The sequence below is a fragment of the Podarcis pityusensis genome (assembly GCF_964106645.2).
Source record: "Podarcis pityusensis genome assembly, chromosome: 1".
NCBI classification, from domain to species: domain Eukaryota; kingdom Metazoa; phylum Chordata; class Lepidosauria; order Squamata; family Lacertidae; genus Podarcis; species Podarcis pityusensis.
Genome location: NC_138028.1, coordinates 17,756,421 through 17,782,777, shown reverse-complemented (window position 1 = coordinate 17,782,777; position 26,357 = coordinate 17,756,421). Strand labels below are relative to the sequence as shown.

The window sequence follows — 26,357 nt, the reverse complement described above, 5'->3', positions numbered from 1 at the left end:
TTCCCATGTCCCTTTGGTCATGGATGTGCCACATAAAAACATTACTCAGTGTTCCAGAACAAGCCTTGGACTCCTCTGTGGTGCAATGGGGATTTCTTTTCGTCATTTCAGATAGCTGTCTCCTCCATTTACACCTAGTTATCTCCGAGGCAGATTACATTACAATAAAAATTGGCTACATTCAATCTGGCGTAGTGACATACATACAGCACAGAACTAATAAAGTGAAACATTAAAATATAGCATTATAACTTTAAAATAAGCATTAAAACTAATAGGAAAAAGTGGGGACATTCATAGCAATTGTGGAGGGTTTCCTCTGTAGGTGACTCAGATGACAAATATTTTGCCTTTGAGGCATCTGAAGCAGCAGGGGGTTCTTGGGAGGATCTTAAAGGGGGGAAAAGGTTTATATAGTGAGACATGTTCCTAAGCTACACAGAGCTCAGCCAGTTCAATCCTTTAAAATTTAAGACACAGCCACAACCCTTGCTTCAAAACAATGTCTTATACAATATACTCACTCCAGAGGACCAAGAAGTTACTGTCTTTTTTGCTCTATAAGACTCACTTTTTCCCTCCTAAAAAATAAGGGGAAATGTGTGTGCATCTTATGGAGCGAATGCAGGCTGCGCAGCTATCCCAGAAGCCAGAACAGCAAGAGGGATTGCTGCTTTCACTGCGCAGTGATCCCTCTTGCTGTTCTGGCTTCTGAGATTCAGAATATTTTTTTTCTTGTTTTCCTCCTCCAAAAACTAGGTGCGTCTTGTGGTCTGGTGCATCTTATAGAGCAAAAAATACGGCAGTTTCATTCTTAACTGGAACAGATGTGGGGAACCCTTGCCCCCCCAGATGTTGCTGAACTACAATTCCCATCATCCCCAGTCACAAGCCTGATGGGAGTTGTAGTTCAGAGGTCCCAAGGTACCCCACTCCTGATCTAGAATATAGTACAGCAGTGAGCAGAGCCAGGCCTAACTGAGTGAAGCAACTGCCTCAAGTGGAAAATGTGGGGATGGTGGGGGGCAGCAGGGAAAGCCCCCTGCTGTCCTGCTCAGCACCTTGGCTGACGGAGCTGTGGACCTCCATTAGCAAGAGTGGGGTGGAGGACACTATCCCATTTCCAGTACTGAAATAATATTCAGCTGCCAGCCCATTTAGCTGCTGGGATGGGGGTGCTGTTCCCTTATCTCTCTCCTTCTCCCTCCCACCTCATTTCTTTGGGTTGCATGGCCCTGTCCCAGGTAATAGTAGTAGTAGTAGTAATAATAATAATAATAATAATAATAATAATGGTGTGAAAATAGATTAACTGTTTTCAATTTCAGAGTTTCAAAATTCAGTTTATGCTTAGCGAAGCAAGGAAGCTGGTCGGATCTTCTGTCAGCCAGTGAAGGTACGTTCCTGTCAAAATTCAGGTCCCTCTTGGTCCACACCCGCCGTTGCTCTGCCAGAAGGGGGAACCAGGGTAGCGACACATGCTTTCGAAAGCCCACCTACCTGAGAGAGAAGTTTATTGTCGTCCTCTAGCAGCTTGACTTTTGTTTCAAGTTGTCTGATGTAGTTAGAAGATGAATCTTTAAAGGGAGGAAAGGAGAGGGGGGGGGGCAAAAATGAGAGATTAACCTTCCCAGGAGATAGTGCTTTAAAGTCAAGTAAGATAGCTTCACAATTAGACTAATGTTTCCTCTCAGCAGAAGAAGAAAGGTCAAGACAAGAACTGAAGAACAATGCCCAGGGGAACAAAGCGGGCATTTCACAGTTTGAATCCATTAATACAACAAAGACCACACACACACACACAGAACAGAAGCAAACCCAGGAGCAGAAAAGGCCTCTCACAACCCTTGGAGGCTTGTGCCAGTAACAGGAGCATTTCGAGAAGCTAGGCAGAAATAATGAGGTTCGGTTCAGTCTCATTCGAAAGCAGCCAGAAGAGGAGATGTTTTAGGCATCAAAAGAGCAAGGGGACATTGGGGTGACCTTGTGCAGGCAGAAGGAGGCTGTCTCCTCCTTCAAAAGAGCCGAGTTTGGGAGCAGGTGGGGGGGAATGGGTTAGCGCTGCTCGAAAATACTTGCTTTTTATTTTGAAGGAGTATGAAAGATTTTGCATGTAGTAAGAATAAGGGAACGAGCAAAGGCAGTTATGAAGAACACCCAGCCATTTCTGCAGTGTTTCAAGGGCATTCACATCTCTCCACATATATAATTTTCTGTTTTAGATTTCTGCAACACTGCCTTTGAAAACTGCACAGTATAGCTGCCAGGAAACTGGGACCAGGCACCACGAGCCTGTTACGCCTATTTTCTATCATCATCTGTGACTTTGGGTCCATTTCCAAGTCCGATTGCTGGTTTTGACCTTCAAAAGCCCTTGGGAGCTTTTTAGTTCGAAAAGCTTGTAAGAAATGAATTCTTACGTTTATATCCTGCCTTTCTTTTGTCACGGGATCAAAGGCAGCACAAATGTGATTCCCAGGCGGTCACCCAAGTGAGCACACCTGTACCTGCTTAGCTTCAGCTAGGTGGTGGCCTCCCATGTTTTCAGACCACCCCCTGTGGAATATGAGCTGCCCAGGCCTTGAGATCATCATCCGAAGTCCTTTTCCAGGTGCTCCCCATCAACTGGGATATTGCAGATGGCTGCAAGAGAAAGGGTCTTTTCCACAGTGGCCCCCTCAGTTGTGAAAAACCCTCCCCAGATACATGTGCCCAAGTGCTTTCTACTTTGTAATTTTTAAACATTATAGCATGCTGCGGTTCTGGCGACAAAGTTATATTTTCCGGTTTTCGCTTCTGATCACTTTTGTTTGTTTACTTGACTTTTTAAATAGCCTGCTAAATGAAAGTCTCCAAGGGGATAATGACATATTTAAAAACATAAAGACACTATAGCAGTGCCACATTCAGAAAAAATGCATCACACACACACAACAGTATCCCCATAACAGCTGTAGTAGCTCACTAACAGTCAAAACTTTGTTGCAATGTTTAAATCTCTTGATATTTGTTATTTATTTTATAGGTATCCCATTTGCTGATCCTTAATTTGTCTTACTGTAAATACAATGTTTTTAAAAAAATGTTTCTGCTACCGACATCATCCAAATAACATTGGAAATAAGAGACACCCCCCTCCAATAAATGTTAGGCACCTGGTCTTTCCTTAGGTTCCAATAAATTAATATTTAATTCACCATATATCTGCCTTCCCACTGCCCAAAATAAATAAATACAAAATCCCACACACTTACTCATTGGTTGCAGATGGATGGGGGACATAACACTGGATTTTATTTTATTTTAAAAAGGTATTTGCAATCAGCACCTGGTGATAAGTAAATGGCACTTTCCATGAGTACTTTTGGATGTGTCAAGACATTCCTTGCTCCCAATAAAGTGAAGAGCATCTCCCAGCATCTCCAATTGCTCCAGTAATGAAAAGTATGAAAGTTACACTCTCTCTATCAAACTATTGCCTTGAGACCTTAATCTCCATTCAGATGAAATAACCATTTGGCTCTTTACATTCTGGCCTCTGCAAGGAAACACTGGGCAATCATAATAAAATTCAATTTAACAGAGGGCAGGGTATGTGTGTGCAGAAGCAAAGGAGAGCAAAAAAAATGAATGAACGGTGTTGCTGCCAGCGCTTGACGTTCAGCCTGAAAGCAAATTCAACCCATTGCCCTTCCTGTTGCTCCCTTTGAGATTAAATGCCCAACATTTGGTGAGTACGGGACCTACATTACAAAGAGCCGACCCTTTGCCTTCAGCAAAGAGTAAGATCTGCAATAATGATTTTCTCTGCAGTAAAGAAACTGGGATAAGGAAATAAAGAATTAAAAAATGGGATAAAGAAATATTGTGCAGACATGTCACATGCACATATGCCCAAATCAGGGCTGTCTTAAGCATATGCGTTGCTGGGGTGTAAAGATCTGCCCGGTCCCCCCCCCCCCCCCGGTTACCCAGTCCCAGGCACGCAGGAGGGCGGAGCCAGCCGGCTGCCTCAGCATCTCACTGGCTCGGTCGCCCCCGAACTCGCAGCACATAACCACCCGCAGAAGAAGAGCCCGCTGCGGCGCGCCAACCGACGCGCGAGCTCTTCCCTGGACTCAACTCTCAGGCCCCGGACTCTTGGCCTGGCGCCCCTGAGAGCCTGGCACCCGGGTGCCCCGTGTCCCGCACCCCTAGTGCCTATGGGTAAGACGGCCCTGGCCCAAATGTTTCTTGTTGTTGTTTAAATACCCAAAGCACTGCTTCAGCTCAGTGGCACATCGCTTGCTTTGCAAGCAGAAGGTCCCAGGTTCATCTACAGGCAGGGCTGGAGAATACTCTGGTCTGAAACCCTAAAGCCACACTGCTGCTCAGTGTGGACCAGGGATGGGAAGTCAATGGGCTTCCAGTTATTGCTGGACTATGGCTCTTACCCATTGGTCAGGCTGATCCCCAGACTTCCTGTCTCTGGTGTAGGCAAAACTAAGGGCTATGATCTTGAAGGCAGCTTCATCACCTCCATGTGACATGCACACGAAGGAGATCCATGCTGGGAGGTAGTGAGTGGCCCAAGGTTACCCAGTGAGCATCATGGCAGAGCGAGGAATCGAACCCTGTTCTCCCAAGTCCTAGTCTGACACTCCAAGCACTGCACCACCACTAGCTAGTTTGAGGTGAACCATGAACGAGAGATTAAACTGCAGACCACAACAGAGGCATCACTTCAAAGGAAGGACAGAAAACAACTAGGATGTCCACAGAAGAAGAAGCACCAGGAGCTAGATCTTGTGACTGGGCAATCGAGGCTCGTTTTATTGGAAGCCTATCTAATTGAGTAATGGCTGCTGAGAAAATCTCTCTTGTGCTTCTGCTACAGAATGTCTTACTGAGTTAATTCTATAGCTGAGGAGACAGCTTCCCACACTAGAGGTTTGGCCTGTGTATCCACATAAGATTTTTAGATGCTCTGGCGGCATTTGTGCTGAAAAGCAAAATTTAACAGCCACTTCAGTTCCTCACAGCTGAGTTGTAAAACCTGAATGCCCTTTTCCTATCCTGAGAATCTGAAGCTAATTGGCTAAGTTGATATCATTTCTGCTTGTGGGACCGGAATTAAACTCATTAAAGAAGTTGTATTATTACCCTCACGAATACATGCAGATCTTAGCACAAGGGCTATTCCATCTGGTATATAGTGTAATTCAACCTCAATTCAATCTAATTTCCCCCCTCTCCAAGCTGACAAACAACTTTGTAATTATTATTGCAGGTAAACCAAAGAATGACAGATTGCAGTAAGGCTGTTTTGCTTCAGTGATGGGGAAGTCCCATAGGGTTGTGCCTGAAGATGGTTCAAAAACTTCAGCTAGTGCACAATTCGGCAATCAGGTTGCTCACTGGAGGAACATGGTTTGAGCATATTACACCAATCCTGGGCCAACGGCACTGGCTGCCAATTAGTTCCTAGGCCCAGTGCTGGCCTTAAATGGCTCAGGACTGCAATACCTCAAGCACCACCTCTCTCCATATGAACTGACTCGGAACCCTGAGATCATCATCTGAGGCCCTCCATGAGAAGTCTGGAGAGTGGCAACAAAAGAACGGGTCTTTTCTGAGGTGGTTCCCATTTGTGGAATGTTCTCACCAGGGAGGTTTGACTGGCACCCTCGTTACATATCTTTAGACGCCAGGCAAAAACGTTATTCTTCAACCGAGCCTTTGGCTCATTGGGATCCAATGTGCTTTTAAATGTGTCGTTGGAGGCAGGAATGACTGGTTTGTGTTTGTTCTTATCTTTATTATGCAGTTCGTGTTTTTTATATGGCAATTTTATGTTGTGAACTGAGATCCATGCATGAAGGGTGGCGTACAAATTTAATAAACACCACCACCAGTCTTGAGGGACCAATGGATGGTATGCAACTAAGTTTTGCTCTTGAGCAGTCCTACTGAAATTGATGGACCTAACTTATTCCTGTTCATCCATTTCAATGGGTCATCTTAAAAAGCAGAGACATCACCTTGCCAACAAAGGTCCGTATAGTTAAAGCTATGGTTTTCCCAGTAGTGATGTATGGAAGTGAGAGCTGGACCATCAAGAAGGCTGATCGCCGAAGAATTGATGCTTTTGAATTATGGTGCTGGAGGAGACTCTTGAGAGTCCCATGGACTGCAAGAAGATCAAACCTCTCCATCCTTAAGGAAATCAGCCCTGAGTGCTCACTGGAAGGACAGATCGTGAAGCTGAGACTCCAATACTTTGGCCACCTCATGAGAAGAGAAGACTCCCTGGAAAAGACCCTGATGTTGGGAAAGGTGGAGGGCACAAGGAGAAGGGGACGACAGAGGACGAGATGGTTGGACAGTGTTCTCGAAGCTACCAGCATGAGTTTGACCAAACTGCGGGAGGCAGTGGAAGACAGGAGTGCCTGGTGAGCTCTGGTCCATGGGGCCACGAAGAGTCGGACACGACTAAACAACTAAACAACAACAACAACACCTTGACTAAAACTTAGTTGAAGAACACCCAAGTTTTCTAGCTCCGTGAGAACGTTCAGCAAATATGGATCTATCACTGGAAACAAAGACAGAAATCCTCTCTCCTCACCCATGCAAGCCCCAGGTTTTGTGGGACCCTTGGGTAAGTTGCAATGGTGGGTGGTGCTCAATGGAACTGGTAGGGCAAGGAGGTCAACAGTCGATGGAGCCGATGATAGTTCAAGGGCAACACTGAGACTTAAGGAGGAAGAACCTGGCGGCCAGGTCCACTCTCTTGACTGGAAAGTGGGCTTGGAGGAAGCAAGGCTGAATTTAACATTGCCCCATTTGCCCTTATGAGTCAGCCTCCACTGGTAAGTTGCTCCCATGGGCGTAGTCAGGGAGGGGGGAGGGGCAGCTCCCCCCACAATCAAGGAAAAGCAATAAAAATACATAGCTAACTGAGGTTCTGCCCCTTCCCAACAAAAATCCTTCCTAGGCCCATAGTTGCCCCATTCCTCCTTGACAATGTCACCACAGCTGATTCAATCACCTTCTCTCCCCAAACCGAGCAATATTACAGCACAGAAGGGAGAGGACTAGGAACACAGAGGTGGTTTGGGGGTTTATTTTGCCCTTTTCCTCCTTCTTGTCACTGTTCACAAGTAAAGAATGGGGCAGGTAAACAGACAGAGACAACAAGGAGGAAGTGGTGTGGGACCCAGAGGGATGGATGTGGTCCCCTTGCTGGGCCATGGCAACTGCCTGATGATTCCCCCCATCTGACGCCAGCCCTACCCATCATCCAAAACGAAGCAAAAATGTAAAATAAGGAACTGCAGCCTTGAAAGCTCCATGTGCATATTTTGATCCCTAGGCAATCGCCTCCGAAATGAACGTAACCCTGGCGGATGGTTGCCCAAAGCACTTGCGACTTCCCCCACCTGAGATTTCACAGAGTGCTTCATGATTGCAAATACGATTTAAGCTGGCAGTAGAAACAAAAGCCTGCATAGTCCCTCATATATATTCCAGTCATCATACATTTCAGTCAGAGAGCACATTTGGCACAAGTGTGTGTTTTGGGGTTTTTTTTTTTACTCAACCTGTAAATTTAATTCCAAATTGTTGCTTCTCATTATAATGAAAACATTGATAGCAGATGCTACTTCATTAAATTAATCAGCGCATTTCATTGACCTCCATACTTCACCATTTTTATAATGCAGACAGGAGTAGAATACTATTGGGGGAAAGGTGCTTTTTTTTTTAAAAAAAAAAGTATTTTCTTACAGAAGCGCACTGAATTACGTTTTTAAAACAGCCGCATCTTAATATTGTGTACAAACAGAAGCACGGAAGAAATGTTGTGCAGACGCTTCAGCTTTTAAGGTTACCTAAGGAGGCAATTAACCTCCTGGATAGCACAGGAATTTTATTACAAAACTCCTGGGAATAGCTTCAACTCAGCCCGTGTTGCTTTCCCATCCAGTATCAGCTTGAAGACATAATAAGGGTATGTCTATGATCGCCATGCTTTAAAAGGGGGATTAAGTACTTTTAATATATACCACACTTTTTTTTAGGAAAAGGAGTTTGGGGAATTGTTGTAACTCTGTGCTAGAGCATTTGTCTTGCATGCAAAAGTTTCCAAGTTGCACCTCTTACATCTGCAGGTAGGGATAGGAGAGATTCCTGCTTTTAACCCAGGAAAGCTGCTGCCAGTAAGTGCAGAGACAATACAGAGCTAGAGGGACACATAGACTGACTTAATAAAAGGCAGTTTCCCATGTTCCTTGTTTGTTGTTGTTGTTTAGTCGTATAGTCGTGTCCGACTCTTCGTGACCCCATGGACCAAAGCACGCCAGGCACTCCTGTCTTCCACTGCCTCCCGCAGTTTGGTCAAACTCATGCTGGTAGCTTTGAGAACACTGTCCAACCATCTCGTCCTCTGTCGTCCCCTTCTCCTTGTGCCCTCCATCTTTCCCAACATCAGGGTCTTTTCCAGGGAGTCTTCTCTTCTCATGAGGTGGCCAAAGTATTGGAGTCTCAGCTTCAGGATCTGTCCTTCCAGTGAGCACTCAGGGTTGATTTCCTGAAGAATGGATCGGCTTTATCTTCTTGCAGTCCATGGGACTCTCTTGAGCCTCCTCCAGCACCATAATTCAAAAGCATCAATTCTTCGGTGATCAGCCTTCTTGATGGTCCAGCTCTCACTTCCATACATCACTGGGGAAGCTGGGATAGCTTTAACTATACAGACCTTTGTTGGCAAGGTGATGTCTCTGCTTTTTAAGATGCTGTCTAGGTTTGTCATTGCTTTTCTCCCAAGAAGCAGGCGTCTTTTAATTTCGTGGCTGCTGTCACCATCTGCGGTGATCATGGAGCCCAAGAAAGTAAAATCTCTCACTGCTTCCATTTCCTTCCTAGGTGCAAATTTTTGCTTTCATTCAGGCCTTAATCCACCATTCCTGGCTTCAGGGCCAAGGGCCACTCTTTTACCATCTTGCTGCAGTGAGGCATGTCATTTTAGGGGGTTAAACTTAATTTTTTGCAAATTTCTTCAGTGAGGGGTCTTAAAAATATGTTTTTTTGGGATGTGAGGAATTCAAATCTGCTATTATGTTTGTGGTTGGTCATTATTTAGCTTGGCAAGTCTACGTTTGATGCAAAACACAAACTGCTTTTGGGAAAACAGAATTTTAATTTTACCTTTTGAAATTGTCAGGTAACAACAACAACAACAGTGTTGGAAGCTGCCCAGGTGGAAAGGGTATAAATAATGAAATTATTATTACTATTATTATTTTTATAAAATAACTGCAAATACTAGGCAATCATGATTTCTATGCACTTTTACACACATTTTACTTACCAGGCCAAACTAAATTATATTAATTTAACCAAAACATATACTGAATTCCTAAGTCATGTTACAAAATTTTGGCCCCACTCATTTTTGGAAGTTGAAAGCTGAAAAATTCAACGTGCCTATTTGCTACACAGTCGTACCTTGGAAGTCAAATGGAATCTGTTCCGGAGAAGTCTGTTCCGACTTCCAAAACATTCGGAAACCAAAGTGTGGCTTCCAATTGGCTTCAGGAAGCTCCTGCAGCCAATCAGAAGCCGCAGAAGCCCCATTGGATGTTCAGTTTCCAAAAATAGTTCGCAAACCGGAACAGTCACTTTTGGGTTTGTGGCGCTTGGGAGCCAAAACGGTCAAGAACTAAGCTCTTCGAAAACCAAGGTACAGCTATAGTTGGTACCAACCAGAGGACCACACATCCTTCACACCGTTTGCAAACTAAGCCCTTAGTTTTGGCATTTTGGCTCTGCACACAGAGACTCTGCCCCACTCTGCTTGTGGCTCTCTAGATATTGCCAAACTACAACTCCCATCATCCTTGATCATTGGCCATGGTGGCTGTTGAGAGCTGTCGTTCAGCAACAGGCTAGCCATCCGCACTCAACTGAGTTGTGGCACATGCAACCAAGACTTGGTTTACGACAGAGCTGCTTGCTCCACCCAAAAAGCACAAATATTCTCCCCCCATTGCACAAATTCCACACGGCCAAGCTGAAAGTCTGTTGGCCTACTTCTCTCTCATATCACTCTGTCTGCTGCCCTAATTTTCCCTCGCTCTGTGAATGATTCTGACACTTCTATTTCCACTGCATTGTGCGATGACCTTTCCATCAAACTTTGTGTCAAGTGAGGACCTCCACGCGGGGACTATGTAAAATGTTTCGCTCCCAATGGCTGTCAGTGGGCTTTGAAATCTTACCTCCGCTCTTTAGCGCAATATTTCAGATTCGTTCCTTGACAGGCCTCCTGAGAACAGCACTTAAGGTTAAAAATACAGACCTTGCGTTGCCTCGTAAAAACATGCTGATTTATTAGCCAGGTCAGCACTTCCACACCAAGACCAGAGAACGGGTGGAACTTTTGCTTTGTTTTTCCAAAGTGTTTACCTACAAATGCCAGCTTGTAATGTAAAAAAATAAAAAAATTGACACTACTTTTTATTTTGTGTGTGTGTGTTTAAATTAAGATTTTTCAAAATACAAGCATATATTGCATACTCCGGATTCCAAAGTACTTGTATGTAACGCTTTTGATAAGAAGAACAATTTCTAATGCTATTATTGTTATTAATTTAGATAACATCCTTCATGCAAGGATCACAGGGCAGTTTACAATATAAAAACACAAAAATAATAACAGCCAATTAACCCTCCCGCTTAAAAGTTTTATAACAATGAAATTTAATTTTTGCAAATTTCTTCAGAGAGGGGTTTTTAAAAATGATGAATATGAGGACTGACCACAGCTTAGTACAGTGGTACCTCGGGTTACATACGCTTCAGGTTATAGACGCTTCAGATTACAGACTCCGCTAACCCAGAAATATTACCTCGGGTTAAGAACTTTGCTTCAGGATGAGAACAGAAATCGCGCAGCGGCAGCGGGAGGCCCTATTAGCTAAAGTGGTACCTCAGGTTAAGAACAGTTTCGGGTTAAGAACGGACCACCGGAACGAATTAAGTTCTTAACCCGAGGTACCACTGTAATAGACTTCACAGAGGTTCTATTCCCACAATTGCTGGTTAAAAAGGAACAGGTGATGGGAAAGACTTCTGCTGGAGACTTTACTAATACTGCTTTAGATGGATGTGTAATGTGACCTAGGGTATAGGAACAAAGGAAGCCACCTTATACCAAGCCAAACCATTGGTACATCTACCTTGGTATTGTCTACAATGGCATGCCCTAAGGAAATTCAGAAAGGGAGATTGGACCTGGGACCTTCTGCATTCAAAGCAGATTGCCACTGAGCTTTCTATGTCCCTTTGTTGGTGGAACTGGGAGGTGGACATATATTTTGCTCTCTGTATCCACACGTCCATTTTGCCTGGTTCCCAGGAAGAGGCAAAAGCTGCATTTCAGAGAAAAGGCTGGAGAAGCACAAAAACAAGGAGCTCAAGACAACCGTCTCCCTGGCCCAGACAGTTCTAGGATTTGGAGATCAAAACTGGACCTTGAACCAAGAATGTTATTGAAGCAGAGTCAAGTCAGTGTTGTGCTACTATGTGGAAATAGTTGCGTGAACCAGCTCTCCACCTAGATGTCCTAGCTACTCTTCTCCAAAGTCCCAGATCCTTTGTGGATCTTCAGCACAATTTCCTCCGGCATTGCCAACCAAAAACACTGCAGAAGCAGCAGTTTAAATTGGAGACACAGCCTTCCTTGTTTTTTAGTGCAGGTGGGAAGTCACTGATCTACTATAGTATGGCCTCGAGACACTCTTCTTAGAAGTCTAATTTTAGGTACCTGGTGCTAAATTGCTGGCCTTCGATAACTCCACCTGTCATAGAACTTGTCCTTGGTGTGACATGCAAAAATTAGCTTGTGGCCCGAGGAGTCCAGAAGAACCCCACCTGGTTCTGACACAATTGTGTGGGCCAGCATTCTTAAAACATTGCAGACGCCCTCTCTGCTTTTGTTATTTGTAAACCCCGGGACAGAGGCAAACAAACCCAAAAAAGTTTTATGCGTCGCCGCTGCTCAGGGGTTGGAACTGCAAGTCACTTTGCAGACTAATGAGATTCCGCAGCTTTAACGATTAGGAAAAGGTTAAAATGACCTGCCGGGCACCCTCAAGTCACTTAAGCTTCTTTTCTTTCCTCGTGCAGCGTTAATCTTGGTAGCGTTAGTCACATGACCCAGCAGAAAAACGAAGCCGATTAGCGGCTTTCCCGCTGGCTACAAAGACGTCGAAACATTTGTTATGGTACCAGCATTTTGTAGGAAACGTGGCAATGGTGCTTGTCCTGTGATCCCTTGCCGAAGAACTCTAGCTGGACACAAGTGTCTGGTGCCAAAGAGAACCACCTAAAGACTCTGGATAGAACTCATGTTCATTTTCACTGGAATAAGGACATAGGAAAGTACTTGATACTGAGTCAGACCATCAATAGTGTGGTTGTTCTCCAAGATTTTAGACAGGGGTTCTTCCCAGGGCAACCTAGAGATGCTGGGTACCAAACAAGGGACCTTCTGTACACAAAGCATTTACTCTATCACTAAACTATGGCCCCTTTCACCAAGAATGAATCTTCAATTGATCCTTTACCACAGGGATAAGAAGAACCGGTCCTACCATTAGGCAGAGACAGGCAACTGCTTCATGTGGCAGATGCTATACAACCAGTCCTGGACCATCCTAATGTGGCCTGCTCCCTTCAATATGGTGGAAGATGTTATCCCATCACCAGTATTAGCATAAAAGTTAACTGTCAGCCCAGTCGGCTTCTGTAGATGCAGCGGAGAAGGAACACCCTTTTGTCCTTCAACTCCGGCAGCAACATGACTTGGGCATCTCCTGGCGATAGTCAGCTGGAGCTTCTGGAGCTCCATGCAGCCTTCAGAGGCTCCTTATATGGTTCCCAGCACAGCTTCAGAGCCTCCTTTGTAACTTACTTCAGCAGCATTAACACAGAAAGAACTGGAAGTCTCTCTCCTTCACCAGGAAATGGCAGCAAGAATATGAGAATCTTGGATGTTACAAAATGAAACATTAGAATTCTTGACTTGCTGGATGACATCAAAAGTCTATAAAGTCTATCATTCTGGAGATGCGGTAGCTGGAACCTGGGACCTGGGACCTTCTGCAAACAATGTATAGGAAGTTGTCTGATAGTGAGCCAGATCATTCATCCATGTATTATTCTCTACACTGATCTGGCAATGACTCTCCAGAGTTTCAGATGGGGGACAATCCCAGTCCTACCTGAAGATATTGGGGACTGAGCCTGAGACCTTCTGCATAGCTCCACCACTGAGCTATGATCTCCACAACAGTTATAATAATAAATAATAATAAATTACTATCTGTATCCCGCCTATCTGACCAGTCATTCTGGGCAGCTTCCAACATATATAAAAACACAATAAAACATTGAACCTTACGAAGCTTCCCTATACAGGGCTGCCGTCAGATGTCTTCTAAAGGTTATATCGTTAATCATCTTTTTGACATCTGATGGGAGGGCGTTCCATAGGGTGGGTGCCACCACCAAGAAGGCCCTCTGCCTGATTCCCTGCAACTTCACTTCTGACAGTGACGGAACCGCCAGAAGGCCCTCGGTGCTTGATCTCAGGGCTGGACAATGTGGGTGGAAATGCTCCTTTAGTTACCATCAGATGCATCTGAGGGGTTCACAAGCAAGGCTGTTTATCCCCCAACATAGGGTAATTAGAAGAAAACCACACCTGAAGTTTCCATTTATCTGTCATAATAAACATGCTGTTATTCTGCAGACGTAGGAAATAAAAATGGAACCATGCCTTTTGGGAGCACCCTGATTTATTTATTTATCTTACAAACTAAAGGATTCGATCCGACCCCGTTTAAGCTCAGATACATTCTGTGCATCTCAGACACGAGCAATTATTTTGCAAGATTGCTGCCCAATGTAATACTTTTGCCAGGCAACAAAAATTTATTCATGAGAGCAGCCCTTTGGCCTTTTGTTCAAGAAGGGTCTTTTCGGACAATACCATCAGCAGGTCTGGAAGAAGGCTGCATAAATAGCGGGGAATCACAATGCAAGCCCGTTTTTGCTTAAGCAGTACTACAGCCACTACAAATCTTGAGTTGCTTCATAGTCAGTGCTCCAAGAACTCTCCACCAAGCAGCTTATGAGAGGGAATTGTAAAACAAAACGAATTTGCATTCTGCAAGCCATCTTGTGATTCCCAATGATAACTCCTATGTAAAACACACACACACACTGCTTTCCAATACAAGTAGGAAGAAAGTAATCGGCAGAAAGCAAAACTCATTATTGGGCTAACAAAAAGGAGGCTGAATTGGTTCAGGCTACTCAGCCATTCCAGATTAGGGTAAGCAATCTTCCTGCCTTCCATCCTCCCCCCACCCTTCCTCTCCTGCTTTTCATTTGTTTCAGTGATGCTTTGGTTAGAAGAGGCTGGAAGGATATCAAAGGCCCGCTTGCTGGGAGAGTTTGCCTCCTTTTGAATGGGTGGAGCAACCCCCTCCAGCATCCATTCTTCACTAAGTCTGGTATCCCACGGATCCACAAACCATATTTGCATGAAGGAATCTCTGCTTATTTGCTTGGGTGGAAGGAGCCAGCAGTCAAAGGAGATGAACCCAGAAAGGAGATGGATGACACTATGAATGGACAGCTCTTCTCTAGAGACTTGGGTGGTGGGAACGGTCCAGACCTTATGCTTGTGCTTATCAACTTGCCATTGGATGGAACATTCTGAAATATTAGTGCTGTTAATCGGATCTCTATATGATGACCTCAAGGCAGCATATACAGAGTTTATCCCACACAGTCTTTGGACAAAAATGCAGTGACTCTCCCATACTTAGTACATCCAGACACTGAGACAATGGGTACAGAGTTCCCACATAGTTCTAAACATAGTGGGGATCAGAGCAAGACCCAATCTAAATAGCACAGTATTTGCAAGGAAAAGGTGTTTTTCGTTTTCTAATCAACTACCAGTTGTGACATTACAGTTTTGGAGCCAAATTTGACACACGAATCCCACTAACACAGTGTTTCCCGAACTTGGGTCTCCAGCTGGTTTTGGACTACAATTCCCATCATCCCTGACCCCTGGTCCTCCCAGTTAAGGATGATGGGAGCTGTAGTCCGAAAACAGCTGGGGACTCAAGTGTGGGAAACCCTGCACTAACAGAAGCCTATGCAAGGACTTCCGCTAGTGCAACGAGGTTTTCCCCCCCCACACACCTTCCTTAACGCATCCCTGTGTGTCATAAGAACCCCCAGAACAGTATAGGAGTGGGAGGAGGGAAGAGATTGTTCCATTAGGCAAGGAGAAATGCTCACATTGATGAAGAAATCTCCTTAGCGCTACACTGAATTCTACCCAACTGAGAGAAAATCCACGGAAATCAATGGACTAACTTAAGTCTATTGATTTCAATGGATCTACCTTGACTATGGCTTAGCTGTAGTAATGGTGTGTATCAGCCTCTAGGGAGAACATCCCATGTGGCAGGTAATTGGCCTGGAAAAAAAAACATCTGACTTGGCTGCAGTCCCATGTTCATTACAAGCAAGGGGCTGAGAAAAAGCCCAGTGGTGGAATGTCCTGAAGGCTACGTCTGGGCTCAAGGTAGAGCAGGGGCCTCAGCACATGGGCTCTCTGGCTCCCTCATCCTCAGTTCTCTTGTCCTGCTCAAAGGGCAAGACCCCAAATTGCTCCCATCAGTGCCTAAAAATGTGCATGCTCCCTCATGAGCACATTCTACTTCCTTCGAACTCCAAGAAGCGCAGTTCAGAGGAAACATAAATGTGTGAAAATGTGTGTTTACTTTTCCTTTATGGCCTTGAAGGAAGACCAACAGAGATAGGGAAATATATTGTTATAGATTGCGGGGGGTGGGGGTGGAGACATACCCCTTAATCCTAGAAATTGATAAACGGTAGGATTTTGATTAACTGGGATATGGATAAAAGTACCAGCTGCAGAACTGTCCCAGACAAGGAATCCCAGGGCTGGCTATGCAAACCAGCCTGGCTGGCCTAGCAAAGAGCAAATCGGTTAACATGACAAAAGGGGTGGATGGGCCATCTGAGAGGAATCCTTTGGCCTGGGGAGAGAGATGTTGCCAAGGTGACGGGGGTGTGTGTTTGAGTAACAGTAAAAGAGAGTTTTTGAGCAAGGGGTGCTGGGAAGGAGAAGGAAGAGGAAAGACTGGGGTCCATCTTGGGCAGGCTGGCTGAAGGCTGGCTGGGAGAGATGCCTTGGGCTGCATTGCTGTGGGGGACAAGCCCCTCTTGAAATGACCCTGCTGTAAGATCGGGACCCATTCCATGCAGATGGAAGGTGTAAATAGGTGAATAAACCTTATTTCTTAAAGCTACGACTGTCTCCGATGTGTCTCAGTCTTCCAAAGGGACACAGACCCTGGGTGAGTGCCTGGAACCCAATGGACTCCTGCCACTGCTCGGCAGAGAGAGGAGGAGGCACCCAACGTTTCTAACAATATTCAGACTACACGGTCACTTTCCCCACCCCTACCTTTCAAAGCCAGGTGACAATATGAGGAAAGACAGCAGGGGTGCTTTTGCTTCTAGGGAAGGGGGTACAATGACTCACTGGTGCCTCCATGACTGGATGTGTGTGGACCTGTGGTTGCCCCGAATTGCAGTGGCCCACAAACCATACTGGGCATACAAGGAGTTCATCACAAGCTGCCTTCACACAAGTCTGGGGTATAGGAGCCTGCCAAAATCCCACACAGACCTACAGGTGATTTCATAGAGCCCTGAAATAATTTGAATGCCATCAAAATCTTCTTCTGTTCCACATCTGGATGTCAGGCTGCTGTTAAAGGCCAAGAAGAAGTGGAAGCCTAGTAAAACTAGGTGGCAACATACGAAGGAAGCCAAATGTTTCCATGCCTGCCCCATCTCATCCTATGATCAGAAGTCACAACCAACTCTTCTGCCTATTTAGACTAGGATTCCCAACTTTTCAAACAGTCACTATGACTGTCTCTTTAACTGGAGTTTGCAGAGGAGAATAAATGTTTAGCCCCACACCATGGCAACCTTGGTCTGCTTATTTCTATAAAGTCATGTTAAACGCACAAGAGAAGACCAGACCACCACCACCCCTTTGATAGTTGGCACTCCTAGATTAGATCCAGCATGTGGGGCATTTTAAACCTGCAACCCCTTACTAAGAGGTCAGAGATCTCACTCATTGGCCGGGATAATTTAAGAAACAGCATTTTCAGCAGCCTAAATGAGCCAGGATCTAGAAAACAGCATATTTCAAATCTCTGTCTCTCTCATTAAAACTTTTCTGGGTGTCCCTGAAAGTACACTGTTTAACTAAAAACACCATCCATCATGGCGAAACTGACAACGAAGGCAAGGCACCCAAGTTACTTATCAACAGGCTTGTTGCCTTAGCGTGGAATACTTTGGACTAATGGGAGCTTCCTGTGTGAAGTTAATCTTAAAAATGAAAACCTCCACCAAAAATTCAGAATAAAACACGACAGGACCAGATTAAGCAGGAAATGAGAAGCAAAAAATTTGAAAATAAAATACCACTGCCTTATTTAGCATTTAATTAATGCCTAGAGTTTGCTCCCGAGATTAGTGCCAACTGTTGCTGCCTAGGTCATTTAGCAAACCTAACACCAAATCTTAACCTTACTAGATGAGACATAAGAAAAATGAGACATATTTAAGCATGCTTGTTTATTTCACTTATCTAACATATACTGCTTAACTGTAATAAAACCTATGAGCAGCGTGTGTGTGTGTGTGTGTGTGTGTGTGCGTGTGTGTGTGTGTGGCCATTGAGCCCAATTTTGGGTATATTTACTCTGGAGTAAACCTTCCTGGATTTACTTCCTGTGCATAGCTATTTTCCCACATTGGTGGATGGGAAACCTCCAGTCTGTCAATTCCATTCAGAGTACCAGCCAGCCAGCTACTTAGCCCCCAATGCCCTGAACTCCACTTCTTCCCAGTCAGTGTATGTAAACAGAGACTACATGCTTGTAGTGATAATGCCTAGATTCCATAGGATTTTTTTAAAACTTCCTTGGAGACCAGATTCACCCACACCCCAGTGAATGAGGCAAGGGGGGGCTGCTGCTGTTGCTGCCCACATCCAGCTGCACAGCTCGTGAGGTTTATTCACACATGTGTGGGACTTAATCATTGGAGGGTACGCGTGTGGGTTTAAGAAATGAGAAATGGGGAAGGGGAGCTATCGGCTAGGGTGAAAACCGAGAAATCAAGGTCTGGCATTTGCCCATTCTTTTGAAAATGTCTGTACAGGGGGAGAGAAAGAGTTAATAGGTAGACCAATAGGAAAGCCAGAGGCGGAGCCTACCTGTTTATAAAAGGGCTTAGCCCGAGGTTTGGTTAGTTAGTTACCGTAGTTAGTTGGTTGGGAAAGGCAATTGGGAAAGCAGTTGGCAGACAGATGGAAATAGAGAGACAGTGCAGTTGGTTCTTGTGTGAGGGGAGGTAGAAGAGTTAGAGACAGAATAAAATAAGACTACGAGGGGAAAGGGTAACAGCGTTTCGAATGCATTTAAAGGTTATTTGTGTTTGCAATAAACTACAATCTTCATTGTTAACTTAAGAACCTGGCTGAGCCTAAGTGATTTACCGGGGAGGACCTGGTTGGTGGCAACGGATTAGTGGTGTATGGGTCAATACTCCATGAGACGACCGGGGGCTCCATACAAATGCCACACAAGGTTCAAAGAACCCTTTTTAAAAAACCAATATCTAGTATTTATATTGCATATTCCAGGTGTTCAAGACCCTTGGGATATTTCATTTTGGTATGCAATCTGTGAAGGGACGATGAGCTGCTTGTGTGTAAAATCCTAGTCCCTCAGAGTTTGGTCAAGTTTGCAAACCTCTGTCTGTAACGGAGCCCCTTAAACATGGCTCCGTCAGTCGCTGGCAGATTCCGACAGTGGTTGCTTTCGGAATCGCTTCCAACATAAAAGCTCCTTAACGGAAACACGTCTTCTGGACTCTCTGCGTGACAGTTTCCGGCGAGGAGTGGGTGTCCCTACAGGAGGTCCTGAAACCTCCCCACTGTTTTCGCTGGAAGTGTCTCTGAGCCATCCCTCCAGCTCCCTTTCCCTCAGCTCAGCTCCTCTCCCCCTACTGGTTCCCTCTTCAGCTGCTGAGTCTCTCCCAACCTGTGTGAGCCCTTTCACTTCCCTTCCTTCCGATGGCAGTTCCCTGACATCCACCTCCCCTCCAGGGCCCCCTTCATCCCCTCTCGCCCCCTCCTCTACGGGCGGTGAGGAGGCAAAACCCCGGAATGAACTTCCTTCATCTTCCGATGTCCCGAACACTTCTCTCCACCTGTTGCGGTTCCTGGTCTCGAAGTACTCCTCCTCCTCAGAGTCCATCTCCCCTTCCCCTTCCGATTCCGAGAATCCTTCCAACTCCTCCTCCTCATCGGTGGTCCCAAAGTATTCCCTCCGGAACCTCTCCACAGGCTGAGGTTTCCTTGGGAACCTTTGATGGAACGTTTCTATCAATACCTCGTCATTGATATCTTCTGCCATTACCCAAGTGTTTTCTGACTCCGGTTCTCCTTCCCACGCTACCAAATACTCCACCTGATCCCCCTTCCATCTGGCGTCGAGGATTTCTGCCACATGGCTGCTGCATTCCCTTTCTTCTATGACCGGTCCCCGAGTGGCCATCCCTTCTCGTCCCCCCTCATACGGTGACAGTAACGACCTGTGAAATACTGGGTGCAGTTTCATGTGGTTGGGTAACCGGAGCCTGAAAGCCACTGGGTTGACCTGTTGAATGACCTCAAAGGGACCCAGTCTCCTGGGTCTTAATTTCTTACAACCTCCTTTGAACGGCAACCCTTGGGTTGACAGCCACACCCTATCTCCCACCCTTATGGTTTCACCTTCCCTTCGGTTCTTGTCTGCCTGCCTCTTGTATTCTTCCTTCGCCCTTTCTAAGTTGAGTTGGAGCTGACGATGGATTGCTTCCATTTCTTCTACAAAATGCTCGGCTGCCGGGACACCCCATCTCTCCCCTTCTCCCCCTGGGAAAGCCCTGGGATGACACCCATAATTAGCCAAGAAGGGGCTCATCCCTGTGGACACATTCTCGGCATTGTTGTAGGCAAATTCCGCCAGCGCCAACTTTTCTACCCAGTCATTCTCTCTGTCATTGACATAACACCTCAGGTATTGCTGGAGGACCCCGTTTGCTCTTTCCGCCTGCCCGTTGGTTTCAGGGTGCCGGGCAGTCGAAAAGTTGACCTCCACCTGCAGTAAGCTCATGAGCTTCCTCCAGAACCTGGAAGTAAATTGTTTTCCTCGGTCTGAGACCACCCTCAATGGCACCCCGTGCAACCTAAAAATGTGTTCTACAAATAACTTCGCTGTCTCTTCCGCCGTGACTGCATGCGAGCAGGCTACAAAGTGGCACATCTTTGTTAGTAGGTCTACCACCACCATGATGGCTGTTTTCCCCTTGGACTTCGGCAGATCAGTCATAAAATCTATCGACACTGCCTCCCAAGGTCGTTCTGGGGTTGGTAAGGGTTCTAATAGCCCCGCCGGTGCCCGCCTCTCCCCTTTGGCTCGCTGGCATTGCTCACACCCTCTTACATACTCCCGTACATCTTCCCTCACCTTAGGCCACCAAAATTCCCTGGTGACCAACCACATGGTTTTGTGTTGTCCAAAATGCCCCGCCGTGGGGCTGTCGTGCAACTCCTTGAGTACCCTCCCCCTTAAGTCTCCTTCAGGGATATACAGTGCCCCTTTGTAATACAAAGCTCCATTTCTTTCCTCGAAACCCCCTGGTTCCTCTCCCTCACCCCTAAGACCTCTGAGCTTATTCTGGGCGTATTCATCATTCTCTGTTTCCTCTACCAGTTCTCTTTGTCCCACCAATGCCGCCCCACACACCCAGCGGTCCTCTGGAATGACATGTCTCTCTTCGGGTGCTCCCTCCCCCTCCAAATATTCAGGTTTGCGTGAGAGAGCGTCCGCCCTAATGTTCTCTGGGCCTGGCACGTAACAAATCTCAAAGTTAAATTTGGAGAACTCCTGGGCCCATCTCACTTGCCGTTGGTTGAGCACTCGTGCCGTCCTCCAATACTCTAGGTTCTTGTGGTCAGTGCACACTTGCACCTTATGTTGTGCGCCAATTAGCAGGTGCCTCCATCTCCGGAACGCCTCATGAATGGCTAGTAGTTCTCGGTCATACACCGTGTAGTTCCTCTCGGATTTGTTCAGCTTTCGCGAAAAAAAGGCACACGGTCTCCACTCTGACTCCTCCTTCCCTGGCTGCAGAAGCACCGCCCCAATAGCTCTGTCTGATGCGTCAGTTTCCACTCTCATCGGTTTTTGTAAATCCACATGCAGGAGTTGTTGTTCCGAGGCGAAGGCCCTTTTTAGTTCCTCAAATGCTCGCTCCGCCTCCTCAGTCCAAACGAACTTCTTCTTACTGCTGACACAGTCCGTAATGGGCGCCGTCAGGTGGGCAAAGTTTCGGATGAACTTACGATAGAAGTTCCCAAATCCTAGGAACCTCTGCACATCCTTCCTTGTTTTGGGTGTTTTCCATTCCAGCACCGCCTGGACCTTGCCGGGATCCATGGCCAATCCCTTGTCTGACAGGCGATACCCCAGGAATTCCACCTCCTTGGTATGAAACTGACACTTCTCCAGTTTCACCCACAGCTGGTTGGCTTGCAGCCTGCTCAACACTTCTCTGACGTCTCTCACATGCTGCTCCTCATTCTCAGAATACACCAACACGTCGTCTAAGAAGGCCACACAATTCTTGTAAAGCAAAGGCCCCAGGACGTGGTTCATAAACGATTGAAAGCACGCGGAGCCTCCTTGTAGGCCGAAGGGCATAACTAAATATTCAAATGCCCCCAAAGGGGTGAACATGGTGGTTTTCCATTCATCCCCCTTCCTTATTCGTATCAGGTTGTACGCCCCCCTTAGGTCCAGTTTAGTAAAAATCTTTCCCTTCCTGACCCTTGTCAAAATGTCGTCAATCCTGGGCATAGGGAAAGCCACTGGTTCTGACACTGCATTTAAGGCCCTGAAGTCACACACAAGCCTCGGCTTGTTCGTGTTTTTTTTATCCACAAAAAACACTGGGCTGCCCCCCACCGCCCTGGACTCTCTGATGAACCCTCTCTTCAGGTTCTTGTCAATGAACTCTCTTAGCTCCTGCATCTCTCTGTCTGACATGGCGTACAGCTTGCCTACAGGGAGCTGTGCCCCAGGGAGTAAATTGATTTGACAGTCAAAGGGTCTATGCGGGGGTAGTTGGTCAGCTTCCCTTTCGCTGAAGACGTCGCGGAGATCTGCGTATTGTCGTGGTACCTTCACGTTCTCCGTTACTTCAGTCCCTGCTAGGGTGGCTTGGGCCCCTGCCAAACCCTTTCCCTCTTTGCAGTGTTCTAAGCAATGTGCTGAACCAAAAGAAACCACTCTCTGATGCCAGCCCACCAGCGGATCATGTAACGCTAGCCAGCTCATCCCCAATATAATGGGAGCTCCTCCCAAGGTGGCCACATTAAACGCTATCAGTTCGGTGTGCCTTGCCACCTTCATTATCATTGGGACGGTCTGCAAGCTGACTTCTCCTCCCAACAGCTCCCTGCCATCGATCGTGGTCACCTGCAGGGGGTTGCTTAAAGGGATCGTCTGTATCTGGTGTTCAGCTGCAAACTCTTTGCTCATGAAATTGCAGGAGCTGCCTGAGTCCAACAGTGCCTTTATCTTTAGAGGGTGTCCGTTTGGCAGCTCTAGCGCCACTTCTATCACTAGGGCGGGTTTAGGAGGTTCTGGCGTGGGCACTTTCACTGCTCTTTGGCCTGGCTGCTGTGCCCCGACGGTGGCAGCCAGGCGTTGGCTTTTACTTGCTTCGGTATTTCTTCCTCTCTTCCCTCCACAGCTCCTACCATCCCTTGCCATTCCTTCCTCTGGGGGCAGACTCTGGCAAAGTGACCTGGCTGTTGGCAGAGATAGCATTTCCGGGCGCCTTTTCCCTCCTTCTTTCCCCCCTCACTGGGCTTTGAAACTGCGCGCGCGCGCGCTGTTCCGATTTCCATCGGCTCTGCCGGCGGGAAAGTTGGCTCTGGAATGTCTGGAATGCGGAACTCCTTCCAACGTTCCCCCTTCCCTTCCCGCCTCTCCAATGCTCTCGCCTCCTGGCGCGCTCCTATGGTCAGCGCTGATTTGGTCAGCTGGTCCATAGACTCCGCCCTGGGCGCCCGGGAAAGTTCGTCTTTCACAGCCGAAGAAAGCCCTTCTTCAAAGAGCATTTGAATGGGTTCCGCCGATAGATCCCACCCCAATTTATGGATCAACATGGTGAACTCAGTCCAGTACTCACGGACAGATCGGCTCCCCTGTTTGCAAGCCATTAACTGTCTGCGGACCACTCCCTGTTCAATATCGCTGGAAAACATCAGATCCATGGCGCGAAAGAACTTCATCGTGTCCTTTAGGACGTCACTATTCGCTGCCATCAGGGGTCTAACCCAGTCTCTCGCCCCCTTTTCAAGATGCCCAATCACGAAAGCCACTCGTGATTCCTCGTCAGGGAATTCATCAAACTGCAGATTGAGGGCATATTGCATCTCTGTCCGAAAGCCATGATAATCTTTGGGCTCCCCCCCAAACTTCTGCACCAATCCTGGTACCTTTCTGACGAGCTGGGTGTCTTTCCCCTTTTTGTCTGCATCCTGAGCCCTCCTCTCCTCAAGCCTCGCCGTCTGCAGCGCTAGCTGGACCTCCAACACCCGGTACCTTTCTTCCAGGCTTGGACCCGCTCCAGCTCCTGCTTCTCCGGTTCCGGCTGGGTTGCTCATGATGCCTTCTCCTGCACAAGCTGCTCACGAAGTCTGTCGGAATGCTGTGAAGGGACGATGAGCTGCTTGTGTGTAAAATCCTAGTCCCTCAGAGTTTGGTCAAGTTTGCAAACCTCTGTCTGTAACGGAGCCCCTTAAACATGGCTCCGTCAGTCGCTGGCAGATTCCGACAGTGGTTGATGGCCCTTGTGGTCTCTTCCAACTCTTCTATGATTCTATGATTCTGTGCTTGTGCCTGAAATCGTGGTGGTGATCCACTGCCAGCCGGCGTTGGAAATACTGTTGTGGGTGCCCTGACGCCTCTGTGTCTCTGGGCGACTTCAGCCCCCTCTAGATACCTGGGAGCTGGGGTTTAATCAGTTGGTTAGAGCGGGGTGCTGATAATGCCATGGTTGCAGGTTTGATCCCAACGGCATATTATATGATTCTAAAGTATGCTAACGGGTGCTGGACTTAACAGTGCAAAAGGCAGGCTACACTTCTTTTCCAGGGCATCGCCTGGGGGTCCGTGGGTACTAAGGGAGAACAAAGCTCCTGATAGCCAGCCATCAACACGTCAAAGGAAGATCCTTGGCATCTGAGCAAAGAGGGTGTGGCCAAGGTTAAGGTGGGTGTGACGTCACACAGGAAAAAAGGTGCCTTTTGAAAACAGAGATTTAGAGGAAGCAGGTGAGTGGAGCTTCTTGGTGGAATGGTGAGACAGAAAGGGAGGGAAGTGAGGGGCAGATGGGGTTCATCAACCTGGGAAGGTGGCCCATCTAGGAGATGGAAACCCTGCTAGATGGGCGGGGTATAAATAAATAAATAAATAAATAAATGATGATGATCCTAAACCTCTGCTGCCTTGTGGCTATACAGTGGTACCTTAGGTTACATACGCTTCAGGTTACATACGCTTCAGGTTACAGACTCCGCTAACCCAGAAATAGTGCTTCAGGTTAAGAACGTTGCTTCAGGATGAGAACAGAAATTGTGCTCCGGCGGCACAGCGGCAGCAGGACACCCCATAAGCTAAAGTGGTGCTTCAGGTTAAGAACAGTTTCAGGTTAAGAACAGACCTCTGGAACGAATTAAGTACTTAACCCGAGGTACCACTGTACTCACAGAACCACAGAATTGTACAGTTGGCTGTGACCCATCTAGTTCAACCCCTGCAATGCAGGGATATGCAGGTGGCCCGTATAGGGATCGAACCCATAACCTTGGCATTATCAGCACCACACTCTAACCAACTGAGCTATCATCCATGAGAAAGGCTTTGGGAGTAAACCCCAGGGAGTGGGGGGAATCCATACCTGCTGCCTTGCAGGACATCTTTGTGAGAAGATGGCACCCTAAGGTGGTCAGATGGTACCTTGTACGCCTCCTTCCAGCAACTCCTGCAGCCAAGCTGATGCCAAATGTATTGCTTGCCTTTCCTTTGGACCACACTGGCGAGGCCAAGACGGGAGCCTTGTTGCATCAAGGGAGGGTGGCGGACTTAGGACACATGCATTTTCACATGGTTTCCATGGCCTGCATTCATTTTACGTCAGTTATTCCTAGCTTCGTATCTCTGAGCCCCTTTGGTGGGGTGGGGAGGGGACACCCCCTCCCCCTCTGCAGCACTCAAACGAATGCTTTCATAGCAGACATTTGTCTAAACAACAAAGGACCAGTCTTTGCAAGCACTCATTCTGCACTAGGATCAGCCGAGCAAGTGAAAAGCGATGCAAAGCAGTATGAAAGGGATTTATGGCCCCATTCTAAAAAGAGGTGGGGTGGGTGTGAGTGTGTGGTGTTTTCTGCTGTGTTTTTTTTTTTAATGGAAGCTTTTTCTTTCCTTTTTTTCGGTGGAATGCCTCACTTCCATCCCTCAACACAGTGGCACTCAAAACAATGCTATTGATGTTGACCAACAGAAATCCAACCAACCAACAATAATAAACTGGGTAATACTCAATTGTAGCTCCCATCAGTCAGACTAAGGGATTTACAACTACAGGGATTTAAATGTTAAAGCCTTGGCAGCTTTCCCACGGTGACAGGCTACACTGTGTAACAAGAGCTGATGTGAAAATGGCTCAATCAGGTTCCTTGCAGGGGCCCGGCTCCCGTGCCTCCAGCAATCACCTTCCGATTCTCCAGCCGCCCAGCCCCCGGCTGCCCGAATGTCTCCTAATCCCTTAAGCAACCTCACCCTTTCTCTCTTTCTGCCCTCAACACCTGGAGCAGCCTTCCTGAATCCCCGTGCAATGTTGTTGTTGTTGATGCTGCTGCTGCTGTTATTCGTCTAGATACCGCTTCATTGCCAAGGTGGCCTCGAAGATGTTTGCAAGTACAGAACCAATTTAAAAACACAGAAACATTCGTAAATAAAACGTGGAAGGAAACACGCCCCATAAAGCAGCAGAACAATAAAAAAATAGTTAAAACTGTAAGTAAAAGGAAGTTCGGGACAGGAGATTGC

The 26,357-nt window shown here is 46.7% G+C and overlaps 1 protein-coding gene across 4 annotated transcripts in view; it reads right to left on the bottom strand.

Annotated features, from left to right (window-relative positions):
- Positions 1–26,357, bottom strand: part of CCDC85C (coiled-coil domain containing 85C) — a 179,328-nt gene that overhangs the window by 62,625 nt on the left and 90,346 nt on the right. For all 4 annotated transcript variants that reach the window (XM_080991482.1, XM_080991483.1, XM_080991481.1 and 1 more), the window contains one exon: positions 1,501–1,577. In XM_080991482.1, the coding sequence (XP_080847608.1) occupies positions 1,501–1,577 (77 nt within the window). The remainder of the gene's footprint in view (positions 1–1,500; positions 1,578–26,357) is intronic.